Source organism: Atractosteus spatula, chromosome 25, assembly GCF_055471065.1.
Source record: "Atractosteus spatula isolate fAtrSpa1 chromosome 25, fAtrSpa1.hap1, whole genome shotgun sequence".
NCBI classification, from domain to species: Eukaryota; Metazoa; Chordata; class Actinopteri; order Semionotiformes; family Lepisosteidae; genus Atractosteus; species Atractosteus spatula.
The window spans coordinates 4096772-4117041 of NC_142730.1; the positions used below are offsets into that span (position 1 = coordinate 4096772).

The 20270-nt window shown below is 39.3% G+C and overlaps 1 protein-coding gene across 1 annotated transcript in view; it reads left to right on the top strand.

The window, feature by feature from the left end:
- Positions 1-19852, top strand: part of xrcc1 (X-ray repair complementing 1) — a 50035-nt gene extending 30183 nt beyond the window's left edge. Inside the window, exons 12-17 of the mRNA XM_088905888.1 lie at positions 145-286; positions 7275-7329; positions 9254-9393; positions 12618-12708; positions 14189-14264; positions 19362-19852. Of these exons, the coding sequence (XP_088762014.1) occupies positions 145-286; positions 7275-7329; positions 9254-9393; positions 12618-12708; positions 14189-14264; positions 19362-19475 (618 nt within the window). The 3' untranslated portion in view covers positions 19476-19852. The remainder of the gene's footprint in view (positions 1-144; positions 287-7274; positions 7330-9253; positions 9394-12617; positions 12709-14188; positions 14265-19361) is intronic.
- The last annotated feature ends 418 nt before the right edge of the window (positions 19853-20270 follow it).

The window sequence follows — 20270 nt, forward strand, 5'->3', positions numbered from 1 at the left end:
GCACCGTATCCTTTAATTAGAGAACAGAAAATGGACACTAGTGGCTATGATGACATGTTAAGAAAGATCAGTGTTTTTGAGCAACGCAAGAGATAAGACCCTACATGTCTTTTGGGTTGCTGAGTTCATTGAAATCTTTTCCAGAGTGGACATTCCCCCAGTAGGAACCACAAGAAGGCAACCCCCCAGAAAGAGTCCAGAAGTGGCTCAGACAGGCCAGGACCTTCTCGGGATGTCCCAGACGAGGAGGACAAGTACGGTGGTTCCACAGATGAAGACAGACCTGGTATGTCATAGCCCATTCTGCTCATTCAGGGAGTCATCCTGAGGCTGGGAGATCTTTAAGGCAGTGTTTAAGGCACAGGGCTTGTTACCGACAGTTCATGCCACCAAACTAGGTTCACAAAAGTGCAGCAGAATTTTACTGCAGTATTTCACCAACTCATTTCTGTCACAGGAGCACATGCTTAACAGTTGCCTTATCATTATTCTCCAGTTTTTCCCTCTACAGCACACAGAATCTAACATTTGGACTGATTGTACACACATTTGCATTTTTAGGAATCTGAATGTGCTGTCACACACGGCTTTCCTGTTTGTTAGGCTTTAATTCCTGAGACCTGTTCTATCTGACCTTGGCATTAGCTCATTACTGTTAAGCAGTGTGAGGTCCCTATGCATGACAGGGATCCACAGAAATTAGTTAGTTCTGCCTTACTCTGCAACACTAAAAATGAATAAAAGGAGTGTGTTTGACACTTCTTGATTGTGTGGTTGAATTTCCTTCTAGAACACAATAAATCTGAATGTTTTTATAGATCCAGTTTTCCTATATAAAGATTTTGTTCTGCATTGTTTTACAGTGATCTTAATTCTGAAATTTTCTGTTGTGATTTTAATATTTCCATAGCTTCTCACATTAGAAATGTTCAAATACTATTTTACAACACAAAGACAACAAGTTAATAAAACATTTGCACCTTGTCACAGAACCTACAGATAATCTGCAATGATGTAATAGTTGTATTATACAAAACTTGATTTACAGTGGTATAATTAAATCTAAAAATATAGTTTCCTAACTTTTTGCAAAGTGTTACCCTTTTATGGTTCTGTACAATAAAGAAAACAGTATTTTACACTTATTGACACTGGACTGTAATCCCTGCAGCCTAGTCTGTGATTTGCTATTGTGATATTATTGTAAAGCTGTTTGAGATCCTATATCAGGATTTCACAGGAATTCCGATTCTTTTTCTCTCGCACTGAATCAAAAGAAGTGAATGGCATTTTATAGAAAACATGGCTGAAAAGCCACATGTGAGGGATGAATGCATAAAATATAATCTTTTGAGATTTCTTTCATTCCAGTAAATTTAGTTATTGTGCTCAGATTTTTTTCCACTAATCTAGCCTTTTCATTCAGTCGTGTCTACCTGATAAGTTGTTGAGGATTTCTATAGTTGTCACTAAGAGGTCACAAATACACAGAAACACGGGTGGTACTTGCAATCCAGGATGTCAAGATTAATTGTCTTTCATTTGTGAGACTTAATAGAGACTAATAGACTTATAGAGAGCTGTACATGAAAAGAAGAAAGAGATCTTTAGCAATAGTGGTATTGGTTCCATTTGGAGTGCCAGGCTGGGCCCTACAAAAACAGTTCAGTGGGATGAACACACTTTCTTTCCATGTTGTTGATGTGGGATCCTTTAAGAAACAGCACAGTGGGAATCTTGGATCATTTAGCTTTTAATAATCAAATGATGGGTTTCCTCAAAGTTAACATCATATGTTCATATTTATTGCTCGAGACTCAGGCTTCCATTTGAAAATGAAGATTGCGTGAAGTATTTTCTTTGCTGATGTAAATCGAGTCTAAACGAAAAGATCAATAAGTAGCAATTGAATATGTGATTATTTTTTTAAAATGTTCAAAAGAATAATGTTACATTTTTATTTCAAAGTGCAATAAGGTTCTGTATCTTTAATAGATGCAGCTGAATATATGTGACCTTGATTGTACTATGATGTCTTTCTTAATAGTGACAAAGACCACATCTGAAATGTTTGTGAAGATTAATGATTAATGTATGTAATGGGAAAGGGTGCCGAGTCCTGTCATCCCAGCTACCGTCTGTAGACTGATTGTCTCTGCCAACGTGCAGAAGAAAATAATATTCTACTGTTATCTTTATTCAGGACTTTTCCATCCCATTATGTCTTTCACCGCCCATCACATTTAGTTTGTGCAGATCAGCATTTTAGGTCAGTACAAAAACTGTTCTGACTCATTCGCTGTCAAATTATTATCAGGACAGGACATAATTTCATTTTACAATGTGGAAATTCGAAGACATCCACGCAGTGCTGTCAAAAAGCATTAAAATAATGCAAATGCGAAGGACCTTCACAGAATGATCAATGGGAATATGCAAATACACCATATGTTGAAAGCACCCAAAAGCTTGTTGACAGGCTGGGATTATAAAAATATTTGGTAGAAATAAAGAATACATTCTGAGTTCTTTATCAGCCTGTGCTGTGGGTAGTTTGCCATGGGGACTTCAGTACAGATTGTCGGAGAACAAGCTGTTACCTTGCTGGGCATGTATGCTGAACTGCTAAGAAGAAATTGCTGTACTGTCACTATATTGTAAATCATATAAACTTTGCGAACTATCATAGTATTTTTTTCCCCACTAGTGGAAGTCATGAAGCCAAGCAACAGCTGATTCTTCAAACGTACTGTATACGGTGTCCTCTGGCTGCCATCAGATTAGTTGAGAAAAGTCTTCAAAATCTGGGTTCAGCCACAGCTGCAGTGTTCCGTCATGCGTCTACCCTAACCCTAACCCCAATACCTCACTCCAGAGGTGGCTTCTTCACACTAGTCAGGCTAATGATGAATCTGATATAGCATGAACTTGGCTGCTGCTTCCTTCTGGCATAGATGGGGAGTGCAATGGTTACTCAGCATCCAACCGAGAAAGAGATTTGCATTCAAATGGTTTTGTGATGAGACTGGTGGTCTCCAGTCTGTGTAATTCCTAACAGGTATTAAGGTCTTTAACATTAGTTAACTCATGATTAACCTCATGCAATACACTGTCTTCCGCGATGTGTATTGTGACATCTCTTGTGCCCAGGAATCTGATCTGGCTCCTGTTACATAGCACTTTGATCCAGCTCAAGTTTATCTTCATCTCCAGACTCTGGTGTGCAAAGTCAATGCCACTTGCTAGATATTATGGGATTCCCTGACTTACTGTATTAACATTATGAATGTTTGCATACCCAGCAATTAAATGATGAAGCATGTCCAGCTCTATCAGTGCTTGCAGTACATAAAGAGTACAGAATGCATAGAGAGAATCAGCAGAATGTGTGCAGTTCCTCTGTCCAGAACTGGAACCAGATGTTTTGCACTGGGAGTCGTATTCATTCCATTGAGCTTTGAATTTGGGCACGCTTTCATAAACTTGGCATTGGCAGAGCTTGCAGAAGGCCCAGCTGTGCCACCCAGCTACCCGCCGAAGGAATGCAGTTGGCAATTAAAAATCTTGATGACTTTTTCTCATCTAAGATCTAAAGTGTTTCATCTAGGAAAGGAGGGCAGAATTGCCAAGTGTTTTGCAGCCTCTGAGGTTCAGCTGAAAAAATCAAGCGCTGGCTAGAGAGGGGAGATTAAAGCCTCTTGATGTCTCCAGCATACAAAAACATCCTGTGCCTTCTACCTGCGCGCGAGAGTGTGGGGCTTATCTCGCTTAATCCTGCATCAAATGGACAAAGCTATCTGAAGCTGCCGGCTGTGTTCGTGCATTAAGTAGCTCTTCAGGGAATTGACGAGGAGAAATGGCAGAGCCTCAGTCATAACCCCGGAGAGAGAGAAAGACGAAGGAAGATCACATCAGGACAGTCTCTCTCACTTGGCATCTTCTTCAGATTTCACTTCTACCAGCAGTGTATTGAAGTATTGAAGCAGCGATGCTCTTAAATCATTACTTTCCTTTCGAAACAGAGGCTTCTGGCCTTGGCTTCCAGATCATCCATGGATCACATAAGTGATTGCAAAAGGCGATGAAGATTCTTCTTAGCCTCAAGCTACATTTGCAAGATTTTAAATATTATTAAATCAGGGCATTGATGGGTGTAATATTCATGCAGTTTTTATTGTTAAGGCAACCATTTTTATAGACACAGACTAGAAAAAGATCTTTTGGTGTCGTTTAAATGAAATTGGCCCCCATATCAGACTTTAGTCTTTAACATAGTAGGCTTTAAGGGCACTTAATTCCAGTATTCAGTTTGCTCAAAGGCATTGACAGTCAGTTCTATCGAATGGTTTAGAAAAAACAGTAAAACATGAACCAGGGGTTGCAAGTGGTAACTATGATCATGTTTATTTAAAACTGGGAAAAGGAGGCACATACTGTATTTCTATAAAGGGTTGTGTTGTATGGAATAAGCTGCCCAGCCATGTTGTTGAAGGTGATTACCTACCTGCTTTCAAAACTGTGGCTGGCCCAGTTAGCTGCTATAACACTAGATGAGCTCATTGGGCCAAATGGCCCTGTCTTGTCAGCGTTGTTATGCTCTGCTACGAATTGAGATAATCCTTGCTTTTTAATTAAGTGGGCAGACTGGTATCACTGCTCACAAGAAAAACATTTTTTGTTTTATTTTAAAACCACAGCAATTGAATAGTGTGACAGAGCTGCAGAATTGTCAGGCTGCTGATACTGGGTTCAGTCGCAAGAGGGCGGACTAACTCCGCTCTGTGGAAGGAAAAAAGGCTAACGATGACTAGCTTTAAAGGGGAACTACAGTCCCAGTTTTTCTGACCGGTTTTTAAATCTTGGTAACAAAACAACTTGACAGTTTTGCAAAATGTTACCAATATCGAATTAAGCACAAAATCATGAACTTTGTGAAACTACTGTATGGTTGCCATGTTGTTGCAAACCGCTGGTCTCGCCATGAGCGAGAGCGAGTGTTGGTGAGCCATTGTGACATGAAGCGCCTTTCCTGCTCACCAGTCACCATAGTGACTAATGTAATGCGATGTACGAGCGGATAAGTACAGGTTGTACAGCAAACATTTCAGCATGTACAATGTTCCCATGTGGTCTATGCGCAGAGTTAACAACTAAGCCGTATTTATCAGGAGCAGTCTTTCTGTTGGATTAAAAGAGTTGTCTTCACAAGCCTGCTTGTTTACAATGTAATAGGGCCGTTCTACCTCCCTGGACGTTTTGTTGCCTTGTTCTGAATCGCAGACAATGATAGCGATATGGCATCTGTTTTATGATGTAAATTGGAGGTTTTACACATCTCTGTGTACATTTTACTTTCTTTGTACTGTAGTTTGAAATGCACTCATCAAATTCTTTCTAACCCGAAAATATAAAGATAGCATCGCATTTCCTCTTTAAGTGCATTAATGTGCATAAGGTTGTGGTTAGTCGTGTTAACTGCACTTGTGTAATTAAAACTGCACGAAGGATATTTTGGACAATGAATGGACAGTTTGGAGTCTTTTTTCTGTAGTGGTCCCCTCTAGGTTACGTATTTTTTTTGTAGGAGACAACTTTTCAGGCTACAGAGAAATTATGTAGTTATATGCCACAAGTTAAGAGATAGAGTTAGGAATAATAAGTTTCACCATCAGGCCTTCTGGGACACCACAGAGCTCTTGCCTCTTGGTTTTCAGAGTGCCCTCGGGCATTGATTAAGGTTGGGAAAGCACTGTGAAGTTTTTTGTATAGAAAAGATGAGAGAATTAAGTGGCGGTTTGACTAGATGTATGTCCTATTATTAAGTAGGAAGGCTTGTGATTAACAATAGGAGTGGTCTGCCACATCCCTCCTGCAAAGATCTTGTCTGCTAAAGTAACAATCTTCCATTAGAACATATACAACATATTTGTGCATAAAATGGGGATTCGTGTGTACAGTCTGTACCACACTACCTGCACTTTGAATATTCCACAATAGGCACATATCACCCACAGGATGTGACTGTGTAATCTACAGGTTAATGTGACTTTTTCACTGTCTGCATAATTAGTAACAATGTACTTGTCCTATCCCTTTGATACCATCTTTCTATCAAATTAATTGCAAATGGGTCCTGGGTTTCCCCTTTTTAAAGCTCTGTATTGATTAAGCCATTGAAAAGAGCTAATTGATCTGCAGTAGAAAATGAACTGGAGTGAATCTTCCTTATAATGCCCTGTTTCTCTCTCGCCCAGTGTTATCTTTATTGTGTGTGCAACTTTACCCCACTCTCATTGTTTCCTGCTCATGTTGTTGTTAATTATTTTTGGCACTTGAGATCTATCTGAGGTGAATATGTAATTTCAAAGCAAGGCACTTTGTTGTTTGCTTTGCTTTTTATATTTTTATACTATTTCCACTTATGCAGGTTTATCAAAAGCACTCCTTTCCTAGCTGCATGCTTTTATAGGCATATAATGATATTTTACATGTGCACTACGGCATTAACATTTAAATTGAAAACAGGACCAACCGCTTTTATGTCTGTCATGCAGGTTGTTTGTCTGAGGTCTTGTTGGCGAATCTAGATTCAATCAGCACAGCAGCACACACAGAGACAAGATAGGGAACTCTGCCAAGACGACGAGTTTTGTGATTGTCATTTTGTCAATAAAACTCATGCATCTGCACGTAACCCTTGACACCAGATTGTCTTCATTGGCTGTGACATACTTTTTGCTGCCAAATATTATTAAACAGCCCCATTAAGTTGCAATGGATTTATCTTCCAATATAAAAATATTGAAATATATCAATGATAAACGTTCAGCTGTTGTTGCTTGAAGAAACAATGTCACAACTATAGTATCCTATAGTTCTGACAGCTATTGCTGACAAGATTAGGATCTCTTTGGAGTGGGGCAGAATGGCAGAATAAATGTAAGTCTCCAGGTAATAAAGCCTGTGCCCCATGTTTGAAGAACATGGAGAAGAATAGAGTACTTTGCTTTGCTTAGTGTCTTAATCCATTCAGAAGAAGGTTCTTTAACCACATGGTTCTGTTACTACCACAGCCTGTAGCCTGATCTCACCTGGTTTCAGACACTGAAATACTCTACCGAACACTACGTCTAATATTAGAATGTTAATAACACATCTTACAAATAAATACAACCCCATTCCTCGTCTACATGTAGCAGTGAGGCAGTTTTTTTCTTTGTAACATCTGCTTCCGTAAATCGCCCCTTTATCTCCTTGTTCTGATCTCTCCACAGACAATTCCAGAGACAATGAGGATTCAGGAATGGACACAGAGGATGAGCTAAAAAGGTCAGTGGATCCCTGCTTGACTAACCATCTTTGTAAAGTAAGGTGTGTCTTAATAAAGCAAATCAGATAAAGGTGGGATGAAATTTGGCCACCAGTTGTACCAAACTCTGTATCAGAACCCAAACACTGGAGTCAAACCTGTTTCACAGAGTAGTCATGATGAAGTCTACAGTTAATTTTTCTTCATGGTATTGCAGGAATTTGCATTTCCAAACAATTGTAAAAGTAAATCAGAATTAAGTAAAAGAAGAGTGACGAAATTTCCCAACTTTGCAGTTATACAGCACATCCACTTGCTTTACCTACAATTTTCATATGAGCTGGCACATCTTCAAGAAACTCAAATTAGCGTGCTATAATTGGAGATGACTGACTGTGGAAAATCCATCTTGTTGGACAGAATGGGTGTAATTTCACTGAGCTGTCTTAAGCATTTTTAAAACCAAGCTAGTCATTTTGATGAATGTTTCAAGACGCTATTCAGGTCAGGAATGACTGCCATTGATTGTCAATGCCTGGTAGTACATCACATACCACTAGATTGAGGAAACCATTCCTGTTGTGACGCTATCTGCTGCATTTTTTAATTGGGAAAATAGTCATGGAAAAGCACAACCTTGATCATGACAGAGTTCCAGATGTCGTTTAAGTGATCAAATAAAATCTGAGAAGCTCCTCAACTTGAAGATTTTCCTGTAGAGCTAAATTGCTCTCTGAACAAAATGTTAGCCGTCTTGTCTACACAGGGGAAAGTACAGTAGCATTTGAATTCTTTGTTTTTAAATTCAAGAAGTACATTAAGTGTCAAATTTAAAAAACATTTCATTCTTCGCTTCATGGGGAAAATGTGTTTTTGAGCAGATCTCCCTAACAAACATTTCAATCTGGGGGTATCTTTTGGCTAAAGATTTAATGGTTGTGTCAGACTTATCTGTCTGCTTTCAAACACCCTGAGGTGCTGGATTTTTTTCAGAAGACCACATTTTTTATTAGTGCACGTATGGATTTTTTTTATTTGCATTAGTTTACCCCTGATTTTAATAGCTGCTAGAGCAAAGGTCCAGCACTCAGTGCAGTTTGGATTTTGGGGGCCTTTTGAACCTTTCTTAATCCTTTTCCCAGTGGCCGAGACCTTTCTGCGCGAAAAATATGGGAGAAAACTTACGTCTAGAGGTGGCTTTTATTTAAGCTATTGAGCAGTACACCTGACTTTGAGATTGTAATCTCAGTCAATTAACAGTTCTCCCTCAACCTGACTGAAAGAAGTGTGACTTCTCTCACTTTTATTTTTGAAGCAGCCACAAACCTCACTCTTGTTAGTGTTCGTTGTATTGGAGCCCAGATTAGATTCTGTTTTTTTGTCCTGTGCGTCTTCGTCTTTTTTGGGAATGCCTGCCTTACAGAATGTTGATTGTTTGAACGCAAAGTAGTTAAGTGCTGGAATTAAAGAAAGTAAATCCATTTTTGGAGCAATAAAATCAAATGTAAAGTGTGCACAAAAGCAAAGCATCCATTTGCAAAGCAAATATAAAATGAATCATGTCATTGTGGTTTAGAATAATACTTCTAATAATAATAACTTTTATTTATAAAGTGCCTTTCAAAACTCAAGGAAGCCCACTTCACCCAAAAGGATGAAGTGTCAAGAAGCTAAACAAGGACACTGGGTCATACTTTAGGAAACAAATTCATTTAGGACTGCTGAGAATAGGAGCCACTATTTTACAAGGATTTGGGGCATGAGGCCAAAAGAGAAATTACAAAGGAATCGGTACACAAGGAGTTCTGGGTACCTAGAAAAAGCTGCCCATCCATGCGGTTGAGGCCCAGACTCTATGTCCTTTCAGGCTGGACCTGGATGATATTTTAGATTGACTTTGCGACTAAACCACAAACGTGTAACGTGTGTGTGTGTGTGTCCCAGGGTGGAGACTGAGAATCGTGGCAAGAAGCTAGTGAGCCCGCAGGCGGCCGGAGGACAGGAGGAGGACCTGTACGCTGGATCCACAGATGAGAACACCGACGTCGAAGAAGAGAAAGACCAGCCTGTCCCAGAACTGCCAGGTGAGGCTTTCTCCTTATTTAAGGTGACCAGGGTGATTTCGTATTATAGTATTATTTTTATACCATTTATTAACTTTGATTTGCTGTTGGTTTCCCATAGTTTACATTATGCTTTCAATTAGCATACTTGTCTTTGACCTTCAGTTCTTTTGCCATAATATCTCTGTTTTGTCACTCTTTACTCTGCTGTGAACATGGTACAGCACAGCTGTTAGGATCTTCCCTGCAGCCTGGGTCTATGAGGGGAATTATTCAGAACTACTAAGTAGTGATATTCAAAAAAGACTATGTGAATATTGGCCACTAAACCATATTTAATTAATCATAGTCACTTTAAACATAAAATTGCAGATGGATTTAATATAGTCAACTATAATCTAAGTTTTTAGTTTGTGAAAAATATGGTACCTTATACCAGTAAAGTGTTTCAATTCACCTATATCCCCAAAATGCTTCCTGACAATGTCCTATTTTCATTTACTCTCATTTGTATAACTTTAACAAAGTGGGTTATTTATAATAGAACCAGAATATTAACAATCAAAAAACAAGGAAAAGCTTACTGAGTGCATTAGATGTTTTAATTTTAATCTTCCTTGCATGAAAGGCAAAAAATGAGAGCTGGTAAGAAATGATCATTTATTATTTTCAAGCTAGCATAACAAAATGAATGGAATTTGCATATATCATAATTCTTTATCATCATAAGTATTATCTTCATCATTTTTTAACTTATGTAGCGTAAGGTACAGTGCAAGTAATTATTACCTCACTGGAAATGTTATCAAATAAACAGGTTCGTAACATTTGTTGTAGTTTCATCTCGAGGTTTTAATATTGTCAGTTCCTGCAAGAGACCATTAAAGGCCTCTTGCTTTAACGATTGCGCTTATAGTACCCACAAGCCAAACAGACAGCACACAGCAAGGGATTTTTTGTCACTGATATACACAACTTACTCTTGAATAGTAAAGTGGAACAAAAGCTTTGGAATATTTTTACATGTAATTTAAAAGCTAGCATTGAGATGTCATTTTTTTCCTTTTCCCGTAAAGGGCTATATAAAATAGTTTATTATTATAATGTTTTGATATGATACGTTTTCCCCTCCTATGCTATGGCAAAACACCTTGAGCCCAAGTGCATTTAATTTTCTAGTGAGATCACTCTAAAACTTGAATGAAGTCCACCTACTGTATGGTCAGTTCAGGGGGTTGTGAATACTTTCTGGAGCCTCTGCATGTTCTGTTGCTAATTATGCTTCCAGCTTTAATTTTTTAAAATAACTTTCTGCAGCTGGATAAATTGAGCTATAAAGGTCACTTCAATTATTAAGAACAACTTTGGGAATTAGGGTTGATTAAGAGTAAAATGAAAAGGGGGCATGTTACCTGCTACTTCACTAGTGCATCTTGGGAAGCCAGCTCCAATTTTTGAAGTTCCTCAGAAACTGAGGACATTGATACTAATATATGACCCATGCTTGCTAATCTGTGTAGCCCCCAGCATGTCTCAGTCGCACTCCCAGAGATCTACTAACCCAGTACTTGTTCTACTTGTGAACTTTTCACTCCTCTCCACTGCAGGATTGTTTCTGCAGTCAGGTCCTATATAGATTGCAATAGAGTGGATTGGAATTCCTGCAAGCTGAACAGCCCTGCCTTGCACTCACAGAAAAAAACTGTAAATGTAAAGTGATCATCATGGAGCCATTTTAATGTATGCAACAGAAGGATATCCAGGACTCATTTCTAGCTTTTTTTTTACTGGTGGCATTTAATTTTTCCTCTAATCACATCCCCTGCAGTTCAAAAGGGGTGCAGGCGTGTCACGTCGAAGAGTCATGTTCTTCTCTCAGATCGGCATTTAATTAAGAACTCTCAATTAAAAGAAAGAAGCAGCTAAAACCTAGTTCGTGCTTCACGGCCTATTTTGATAAATTAGAAAAGTTACAGTGGCAAATCTGAATGTAAATTTGAAATAAATTAATAATGTTGTTTTCATAGTCTGGTTCCTCAAAGCTCGGATGATCAAATCACTGCAAAAGGGAATTCATAGCAAATGTGTGTAGTTCATTTTATGATGACACTGAATGATGCCAAAGGATTTAAAAAAATAGTCACTTTGGTTGTTGAAAAAGAGGATTGACAGATTCCCCACACATCTGGGAAGAAGTCTTTTTTTCGTAACTCATCTTCTACAGTCTGCAGACTGTATCCCCAGATTCCTCCTCCCCTGCCTTTAACTCGCATGTCTGCTACATATGGGTGACTCTCATAGCAGGTGGCCATTGAAGACACATAGTCCAACCCTGGGACAGAGCCAGAGCTGAGAATACTGATGAAGGATCAGGGAACAAAGCAGCAGTGTCTGGAATTGCACAAAAAGGTGCAGATGTTCTGGGGGAGGGGACATATTGCTGGTTTGTTTTTCAAAACTCAGACCCCTGACCAGCATACAGAGATTTGTTGATATATTTTGGTAATTGGTAAAATGAATAGAACTCCAATAGTCTTGCAAAATTGATGGCTCTCTCTGCGAAGGTTATTTTGCCTGAAAAAGTTTAAAATGAATATATTAACATTTCATTTTCATTCACACATTTTATTAATTTCTATCCACCCTATATAGTACCATTGATTTTTTTAACACTATGTTTTGATGTTGCAATGAGGACATGCAGACGTTTCTGACAGAGGCATTCATCATTGACCCTTTGGGTAATAGGCAATAATTGGAGGCGTGGCACTTCTCACTGATGCTACTGCAACCTTGCAGGTCACAGGAGTCCCTGTTGCTCGGATAGCTGAGAATACTGTGGTCCATTAAGGCACTGCCTGTCTTGTCATAGGCCAGCCACAATTTGGCTTTGTGAATCCTGTGCCCACTCAGAACACAACATCCCCTTACAGAGCAGTTCAAGTTTTGACATATTGTAGGCTCCACACCACCTGACGAGACTTAGCATCACCTATCAAGAGAGTTAAAGGACTCTGACTGACAACACTGCAATCCTGTGGAGGTACCTGGCAAGTTGCAGGAGTCAATGTTGGATTCTGCGTAGCTTATCCCTACCTTTAGGAATTTGCAAGACGAAGATCAGACCGAGATTGCTTTTGACATCTAGTTAAATAAGTTCATAATTATCAAGTTTATCTGAAGTGCCTGTGCAATTTGAAATCTTTGAAATATTTCCTTTACATTTCTTTTTTCTTTGTTTGCAGAATTCCTAAAAGGGAAACACTTCTTCCTCTATGGGGAGTTTCCCAAAAAGGAGAGGCGTCTGTTATACCGTTACATCACAGCCTTCAATGGGTGAGTCCAAGTAACATTCAGTCATCTCATCCAGAACCTACCAGAGATATCGTTCTTCAATTACTCCTGTATACCTCGTTGTTTAACTTAACTTTGTGATGCATTACACTGGCAGAGTGGGTTGGTGGTTGCAATATGAAGACGGTATTGTAGAGCATCTAACACCGACCTACTTGCAGAAAGCTGCAGATAAACATTTTGTAAAAATGTTGTGTTATTCAGAGCGTACTGCGACTCATAGAAGATACTTTTCTCTGAGATTGACTATTAAACCTTTGGATCTTTCCACCTTGGACCTTGGTGATCATTAAGGGGAACATCTCCTTGAGAATAAATCTAAAGGGTGGCAGGAATATGCATCCTGTTTAAACCTCTGTTAATGTAATAACTTGACCAGGGCTCATTGCTATGCATTTAAAACTGAATTGTATGCCAAGCTGTTATCCATCAATCAGATTTTATTTTACAGGGCAGTTTCATAATCAGTGCCCAACAAAAAAGCACAGTAATTGCAAAGATTGCAAGTTACAGGACAAGTAGCATCAAGTAATAGATGGGTTTCAGAATCAATTATATGCTTCTGTCAAGCTCTGCATATACAAGCCTCCACAATGAGCACTTAAGATGTACAAGGCATTTATAAGAAGACTGTAAATTTCTAAGACAATAGCCCTGTCTGAGTGAAGGATGCATATAAAATATCAGCTGCATATTGGAGATAATAGCACTGACGAGAGAGTAAGGAGCAGTCGCTGTAGTTCCAATGAGATGGGAAGTTCAGTACAATTCATAGAGAGGAGGAACTTGTGTCAGCTTAAGTTTGAAAAAACAGATCCTACAACCTACCACCAAAAGCCAGTGTATTAATTGGGGTGATATTTAATAGAAGATCTTTAATAGAAAGTGAATTTAGATATTAATAGATGGACAGGTGGGTAGCTGCGTCAGCATGCGTAGGCTGCAAAGGAACAAGTAATAGGTTTATTCCATGCTGAAAAAAAGAAGAAAAAGAACACAACGTTTCGGCCGTGGAGCCTTCTTTAGGTGTGAGCTCACACCTGAAGAAGGCTCCACGGCCGAAACGTTGTGTTCTCTTTCTTCTTTTTTTCAGCATGGAATAAACCTATTACTTGTTCCTTAATAGATGGACACCTTCATCCAAGGTGACTTACATTTTAAAAACTACAGTTTTTAAAATGTATGTATTTCACTACTACTGTTTCAAGGGATCTAGAATAGGAAGAGAAAAATCGAAGGACAGGGGCTGATGAATAATAGACAGCTGGAGGTGACAGTAGCTATGTACCAGTAGTAGCAACTAACCTGCAGCCATTTCCTCAACTGGATTTGAATTTCAATGTACGTGTTCTCCACAGTTAGCCAGACCTGCCTAGATAAATTAGGACTGAGTGCTGGGTTACATGCTGCTGTCAGGGCAAGCGCATGGGACTGAGTTCTTTCTTTCTGTCTGTGCACACAGGGTCATCGAAGACTACATGAGTGAAAAGGTCCAGTTTGTCATCACAGCCCAGGAATGGGATGATAGTTTCGAAGATGTGAGTTTGACATCCTTGTGTTGCCTCTCTGCTCCCCACTCCTTCTCCCCTAAAGATAGGGCTTAGGTTTGACAAGGATTAGGGTCTGTTTGAGTGGGATTTGAGGCTGAGCAATGTCGAAACTCAACAAAAGCAGCTGAAAGGTTTTCATGAGTAAGTTCATGAAGACATTGGGACGTTAGGCGAGGAACAAAGATCTTTGGGGATAATTGACTGACATCTTCAAAATCATAATATGCTTTTCTTGGGTGTTCAAAAAAGATTTCAAAGAATACCATCACTCTTTGCACACATTGAAATCAGTAATAAATTCAGAGCTGGAGGTTAACTATTAAACATGCTAGACTAGAGCTCTGTGGTTAAAAAAAATAACAGTCTCATCCAGTCTGGTAGACCTTCTAGCTGCTGTAAACTAAATTTTCTGAAAGAGTATTCAGAAATACTCTAAAGAAGTACAGTGCTCTGCTGCCTTCTGAACCTTTAATTATCTTCAGTAATCCACTCATGTTTAACTTGAGAAAAGAAGTCTTTAAACAAAACTGAAGACCTCTACTATAGAACATTAAAAAATGCTTTTTTTCATCTCTTAAATCTAAAGTATAGCCACATGTAGGCTTACTGATTAAATATATCCAGAAAATGAATTCATAGAGTAAAATAATTAATCCTTTTTTATAATTTTGCTGACAGAATATCATAACAACCCCATAGATGTAACTTGCAGTTGTGCATAATGCAGTTAGTCAGTTTTAAAATAAGATAAGATCACTTTATTGGCCATATACAATTTCTTGTATTACGAATTTGTCTTTTCGCATACCCCAGCTTGCTCTCCATGAGACACACAGATAGGGAGAGAAGCTTGGGGTCAGAGTGCAGGGTCAGCCATTGTACAGCACCCCTGGAGCAGCTGGGGTTAAGGGCCTTTCTCAGGGGCCCAACGGAGTAGGATTCCTCTGCCGGCTGCGGGATACGAACCGGCAACCTTCCAGCCACAGGCGCAGATCCTTCGCCACAGAGCCAGGGTTAAAAGCCACACAGAAAATATAATTAGCTATTAATGATCTTGTTTTAGATTGAGATATGTTGAATACCCCTTTTCACATATCGTCCTGCTATCCAGTTCTCCTTGGGTTACACACACTTCTTGCTCTTGAACTACTGGGGTCTATCTTCAAAATACGTTTTCTGAATCCCCCATCTTTGACTTGCCTAATGCAAAAGGAGGTATAACAATTGATTAGGCAATTATCAGGCCTGTATTTTAGCTATTTAAAGAGAAACATCTACAAAATTTCAGTCAAATGGCCTGCAGAAATATTCACCTAAACCATGCTGATTCTGAATAATATTAAAAAAATACTAGGAGTAAAAAACCGTTAAAATTTTTCTTCTCAAAGTTTTCATTCAGTGATAGGGATTGCTGTTAACACTATTCTCCTTTTCCGTTGATAGTGCTCAAAATGCGATGATATATTTTTTGCTCAACTTTTCCTCCAGCAAATTCTATGAAGCAAAATCTACAGGATGCAGATCAAAAAGACTACGGTCTTTTTGAATTTCTGGGCAGGCCGTACTGTGTGTTCATGTTCCAAGTCATTAACAACCTCCTGCCAATCTGCATCTCACCGATTTATGGAGCATCACTTAACTGTTATGTCAGTTGTGTTTATGTGGAGTTTTCATTCATGCTACGGCCTTGGGGAAGTATCCATTATTCAGTGATCTCTCGATAGCACTGCTGTCATTTGCAATTTGGTAAATGGATTCCTGGTAAATGGAGTCCGGACTCACCCCCACACACACTCCATGTTACTGCCTTCTTATTTTTCCGTGAAAAATTTTGTTTAGCTTTAGACTGTGGGGCAAAGTGGACTTTCTAAGTAGTCTCATATGTATAAGTGACTACAGTAGGTGATTAAAGTTGCTGGCTTTAATTCTTCATCACAACACTGCCTATGTTAAGATGCTACTTGCTGAGAAGCAGCTGCAGTTTCTCGGTGCTCGGCTAGTGCACCTTTGAAATGGTAATTCTGTCACCAGCAGAAGAGAGTGAAAGCTTCCTTTAGATTTCAGAGCTGTCACTTGCACTCTTCCCTCTGTTGCCCAGTTTAGTAGTTACAGTAGCTGTTCATCCCTGTAAATTCACAAATGACCTGGCGATTTCAGAACACACACACAGCACTCACCAAGACAAAACTCCAATTCAGTTTTTAAGAAGCAACTTGGATTATTTATAGAAGCAATTGCGAAAGGTGGATCAGATTCTCTCATTTGTAGGTTGTTTCTTAAATTCTTAACTTTCGGTATTATGAATTCTTTACTTTTAAGTTCAGGGACAATATATTTGATGGCAATATATTTGACTGCATATTTGACTGTTGCCACCTTCTTGTTGGGTGTCAAGCAAAATCAGGTTGCATGGTTGCTACTGGAGACCTCAAGGAAAACCAGATTGCTGCTATAAGTATTATTGGTGGGCCTGTGGGTCACTGAATGAAAAGTTCTGAACCAGTGGTCAGGTAAAGGTGAATATGGACACTTCATCAGCAGGAAGTAAAGTCTTTGGGATGTTAAAATAAGATCCTGACTGCTTTAGGTAAATAAAGATTCCAAGGCACAGTTCATAAGAGTAAGGCCGTGAATATGAGTGTCCTGGTTAAATTCCGCACTGTAACTCTCAACCAGGTTCACTCTTGTTTGGATTGGCAAACTGTTTCTCACTTCTCCTCCTGATCTGCTGGGTAGTGGAGCTGTTGTGTGACACTCAGATGAGTGCTTCAGTGGTGAATGAAGTTGGTCTCTCATATCTAAAGAGCTTTGGGATCCTTCAAGATGAAAGATGGTATATAAATGCAAGGGGTTTATTGATAATGTACATTCCTAGTGCAGTAAACCAATCTTCAAGGTGAATCGCTGTGTGGTTAGATGTGTCACACAGATCACTCAGAGACACTGGACTGGGATTACCAGCAAAGATTCTGATTTTGTTTCGGTCACTTGTATGAAGCAGAGGTGAGGGGTTAATCTTCCCTCCCTGTGAATCTCTATCTCTTTCACTTTGCAGATCTACTATTGTACTTAACTGATGTCAAGGCCGGGGGTCACTCAGTATCCGCTGTGTCCAAGCACTATAAAGGATTATACCCCAGATCAGAGCCTTTTCCAGCATTAAGATACGTCTGCGATAAGGTTGTTCACAGAATGATGGTTGTTCAGCGGCATTCAGAAGACAAGCCAGAGGGTAGAGATAAGATTTTAAAACCCGTAGAAGGCACATCTCTACAAAAAAAGCACCCTGGAAACAGCTTTCACTTACAAAAGTGTCAGCATTAATTTTAGCTGTCATCCTTCTTAATAGCAGTGTGACTTTCCAGAAATGACAGTCCTTCATGATTAGGATGGAAACACATGAATATTATAATGCAAAGAGGGGTGACTATATGTATCAGATGGAAATGAGTAACAGCTTTAATCCAATTCATATTTTAGCCAAAAAATCTCCTTGACAGAGAGCCCCTTGGTTTCCTTAGAGTCAATCTGATCCCATCCTCAAAACAACAATCTTACTCAGGATAACAAATCCTGAGCCTGGAGCAGGATTTACAAGTGGAACTACAGTAGACTCTCTTAATATCTAGATAGTTTCAAATTTCTCACCTTAGTTAATTAAAATACTTTCTATTAAGCATACAGGTAGTTCTCGATTTACTCCTAAATTACACTTTTTTGGTTTACTAGACTTATAAAAATATATAAAGTTTCTTAATTTAGGATGAAATTAGTTCTCATGGTAAGCCGTTCGGCTGCAGTCAGCAGCTGGTGATCTACAGTAATGGGTTTTTAGGCATTACATGCTGTGCATTTGCAGTTGCACACCAGGATGAAGATTGCCACTTGGGTGGCACACAGGTAGCTAGGCAAAATTGTCTTTACGTTTTGTGGAATAGATTTTTTTTTTTCCCCCACAAAGGTGATTGGTAGGGCCAGTTTCCTTTCAGAGAATGAAGGCTTCTGCCCTGAACTTGTCAGAAGGCTGTCCTGTATCATCTCTTACAGGAAAGGTTAAGTTTTCATGGTGCTGCTTTTGAAGGTACCTCTACGTAGGAAAAGAAGCAATAGAATTCACAGGGCCCACCTTTAACCTACCAATACTGAGTTTTTCACAGTGGTGCTATTTTTAAACTACTGTCAGTAGAAAAACATTTTTTCTGATTCTGAATAAACTCTCCTACACTAAAAAGCTACACCTCTATACTAATGTACTAGATCCAGGACACGTGTTTTAATGGAACTCCCATCTCTTTTTTTTCTAATTCCTCACATGGGGATTCCTGGAGATTCTCTTTAAAATTATGTAGAGCTTTGAGGTTTTCTGGTGACCTCAAGTGAAATCACAGCACTTTTTCAGCCCCTGTGTCACAGTATGTTTTGCAACAGAGCAAGGATCACCCTGACCTTCTATCTTCAGAGGTCAGAGTGAACTCTCAAGCATGTTTTCTTTTTCGCCCTGACAGATGTTCTAAGAAAAGGCTTGACTTTCTGGAACCCTATCTACGCACACAATACTGGTCAAACTGGTGTCTGTGCCTCTTGCGCATTCTCATTCATGAGCTTTTTCAGGAGTGGATATTTTGAACAGAAGGTTTCACTGGAAGCCTGTCCTTCAAGCAGAATTTGTTCATTTGGAAAAGTAGAAATACAGGGGGTCCCATTTATGCCTGACATGTATATTTGTGTAACAAAAAGGTTGGTAAAGAAAAACGCAAATTAAATTACATTGACATACGCACAAGAGTTACATTTCACTCTAAACACCTTACATGTAACAGTACAGAAAATATTTGCATTGTAAGTCCCATTTTTATGACTAGCAGCTACACTACCATGCTTAAAGTAGAGATCAATAAATTCAGCTTGTGTTGCCACACCGTGATGATCTATCATTCAAATGTTCAAGGGCTCGCTGTAAATGACAAAGAAAATGAGCCAGTTATAATTAAACCCAGATATTTAAAATATAAGTGTATCAGATATAAAAGGTACACTTTGTGTGAGCAGATACCTTTGATGAGTCTCTCACTGTTTGTCTCACAGGCCCTGATGGAAAACGGCAACCTGTCCTTTGTGAAACCGCGCTGGATCTACATGTGCAACGAGCGTCAGAAACTGGTGCCCCATCAGCCCTACGTGGTTGTTCCCCAGGCCTAACACAGCAGGCCCCCCAAAATTAGCCAATAGCAGGCAAGATGCACAATCCACCAGCAAAGTAATCATGTAGGACAGGACCCTAGCAGACAAACCTCTCAGGATTTCTCATGCTGCCTGCACAACATGGCATCACAAGACTTCTCAGCCTCAGAGTTCAGATTTCAGCCTTTTTTTTTCCCCTCACCACCATCTAAAGAACAGGAGCCTGGGATGACGTGAGCACGGCAAATGTTCTTTTAAACTGACCGACAACCATCCCCAATACCTCGGGGATGAATTTCGCAACTTGTTTTTTTTTTTTGTTTCTTGATGTTGTTGCTGTTTTTTGTTCGGTTTTTTTTTACATCGGCTTAAAATCAAATAAAAAGACATTTCAGGGACACTAGTTGAATCCCTTGCCTTCTGAAGGTGAATGATTGCCTCTTTGCAGACTTTAAGTGTGATTCAGGCTTCAGTTCTCCATAAGAAAATCGCTGTGCAGCTCTCTTCAGGCATCATGATACTGAATACAGTACTGAATGCTGCAGTAGTCAAACTTAGGTCTGACTCTTCCACTCTTCCACCAATGACAGATGGATTCCTGCTCACTTTTTGTGCAGTATTCTTGGCCGGGATTGTAACATCCATAACAGAGCTGTCCATACATCACACTGCAAGTGATTACCCTTCAGATGATTCAGACAGTGGACAGCCTCCTCCTGTGATGCAAGATGAATCTTACAATGAGAAAGTCTCTCACAAGCTGGCTGTTTGCTGTTTTGCTATATTTGCTAAGCTCAAGGGTAAGAATTTATT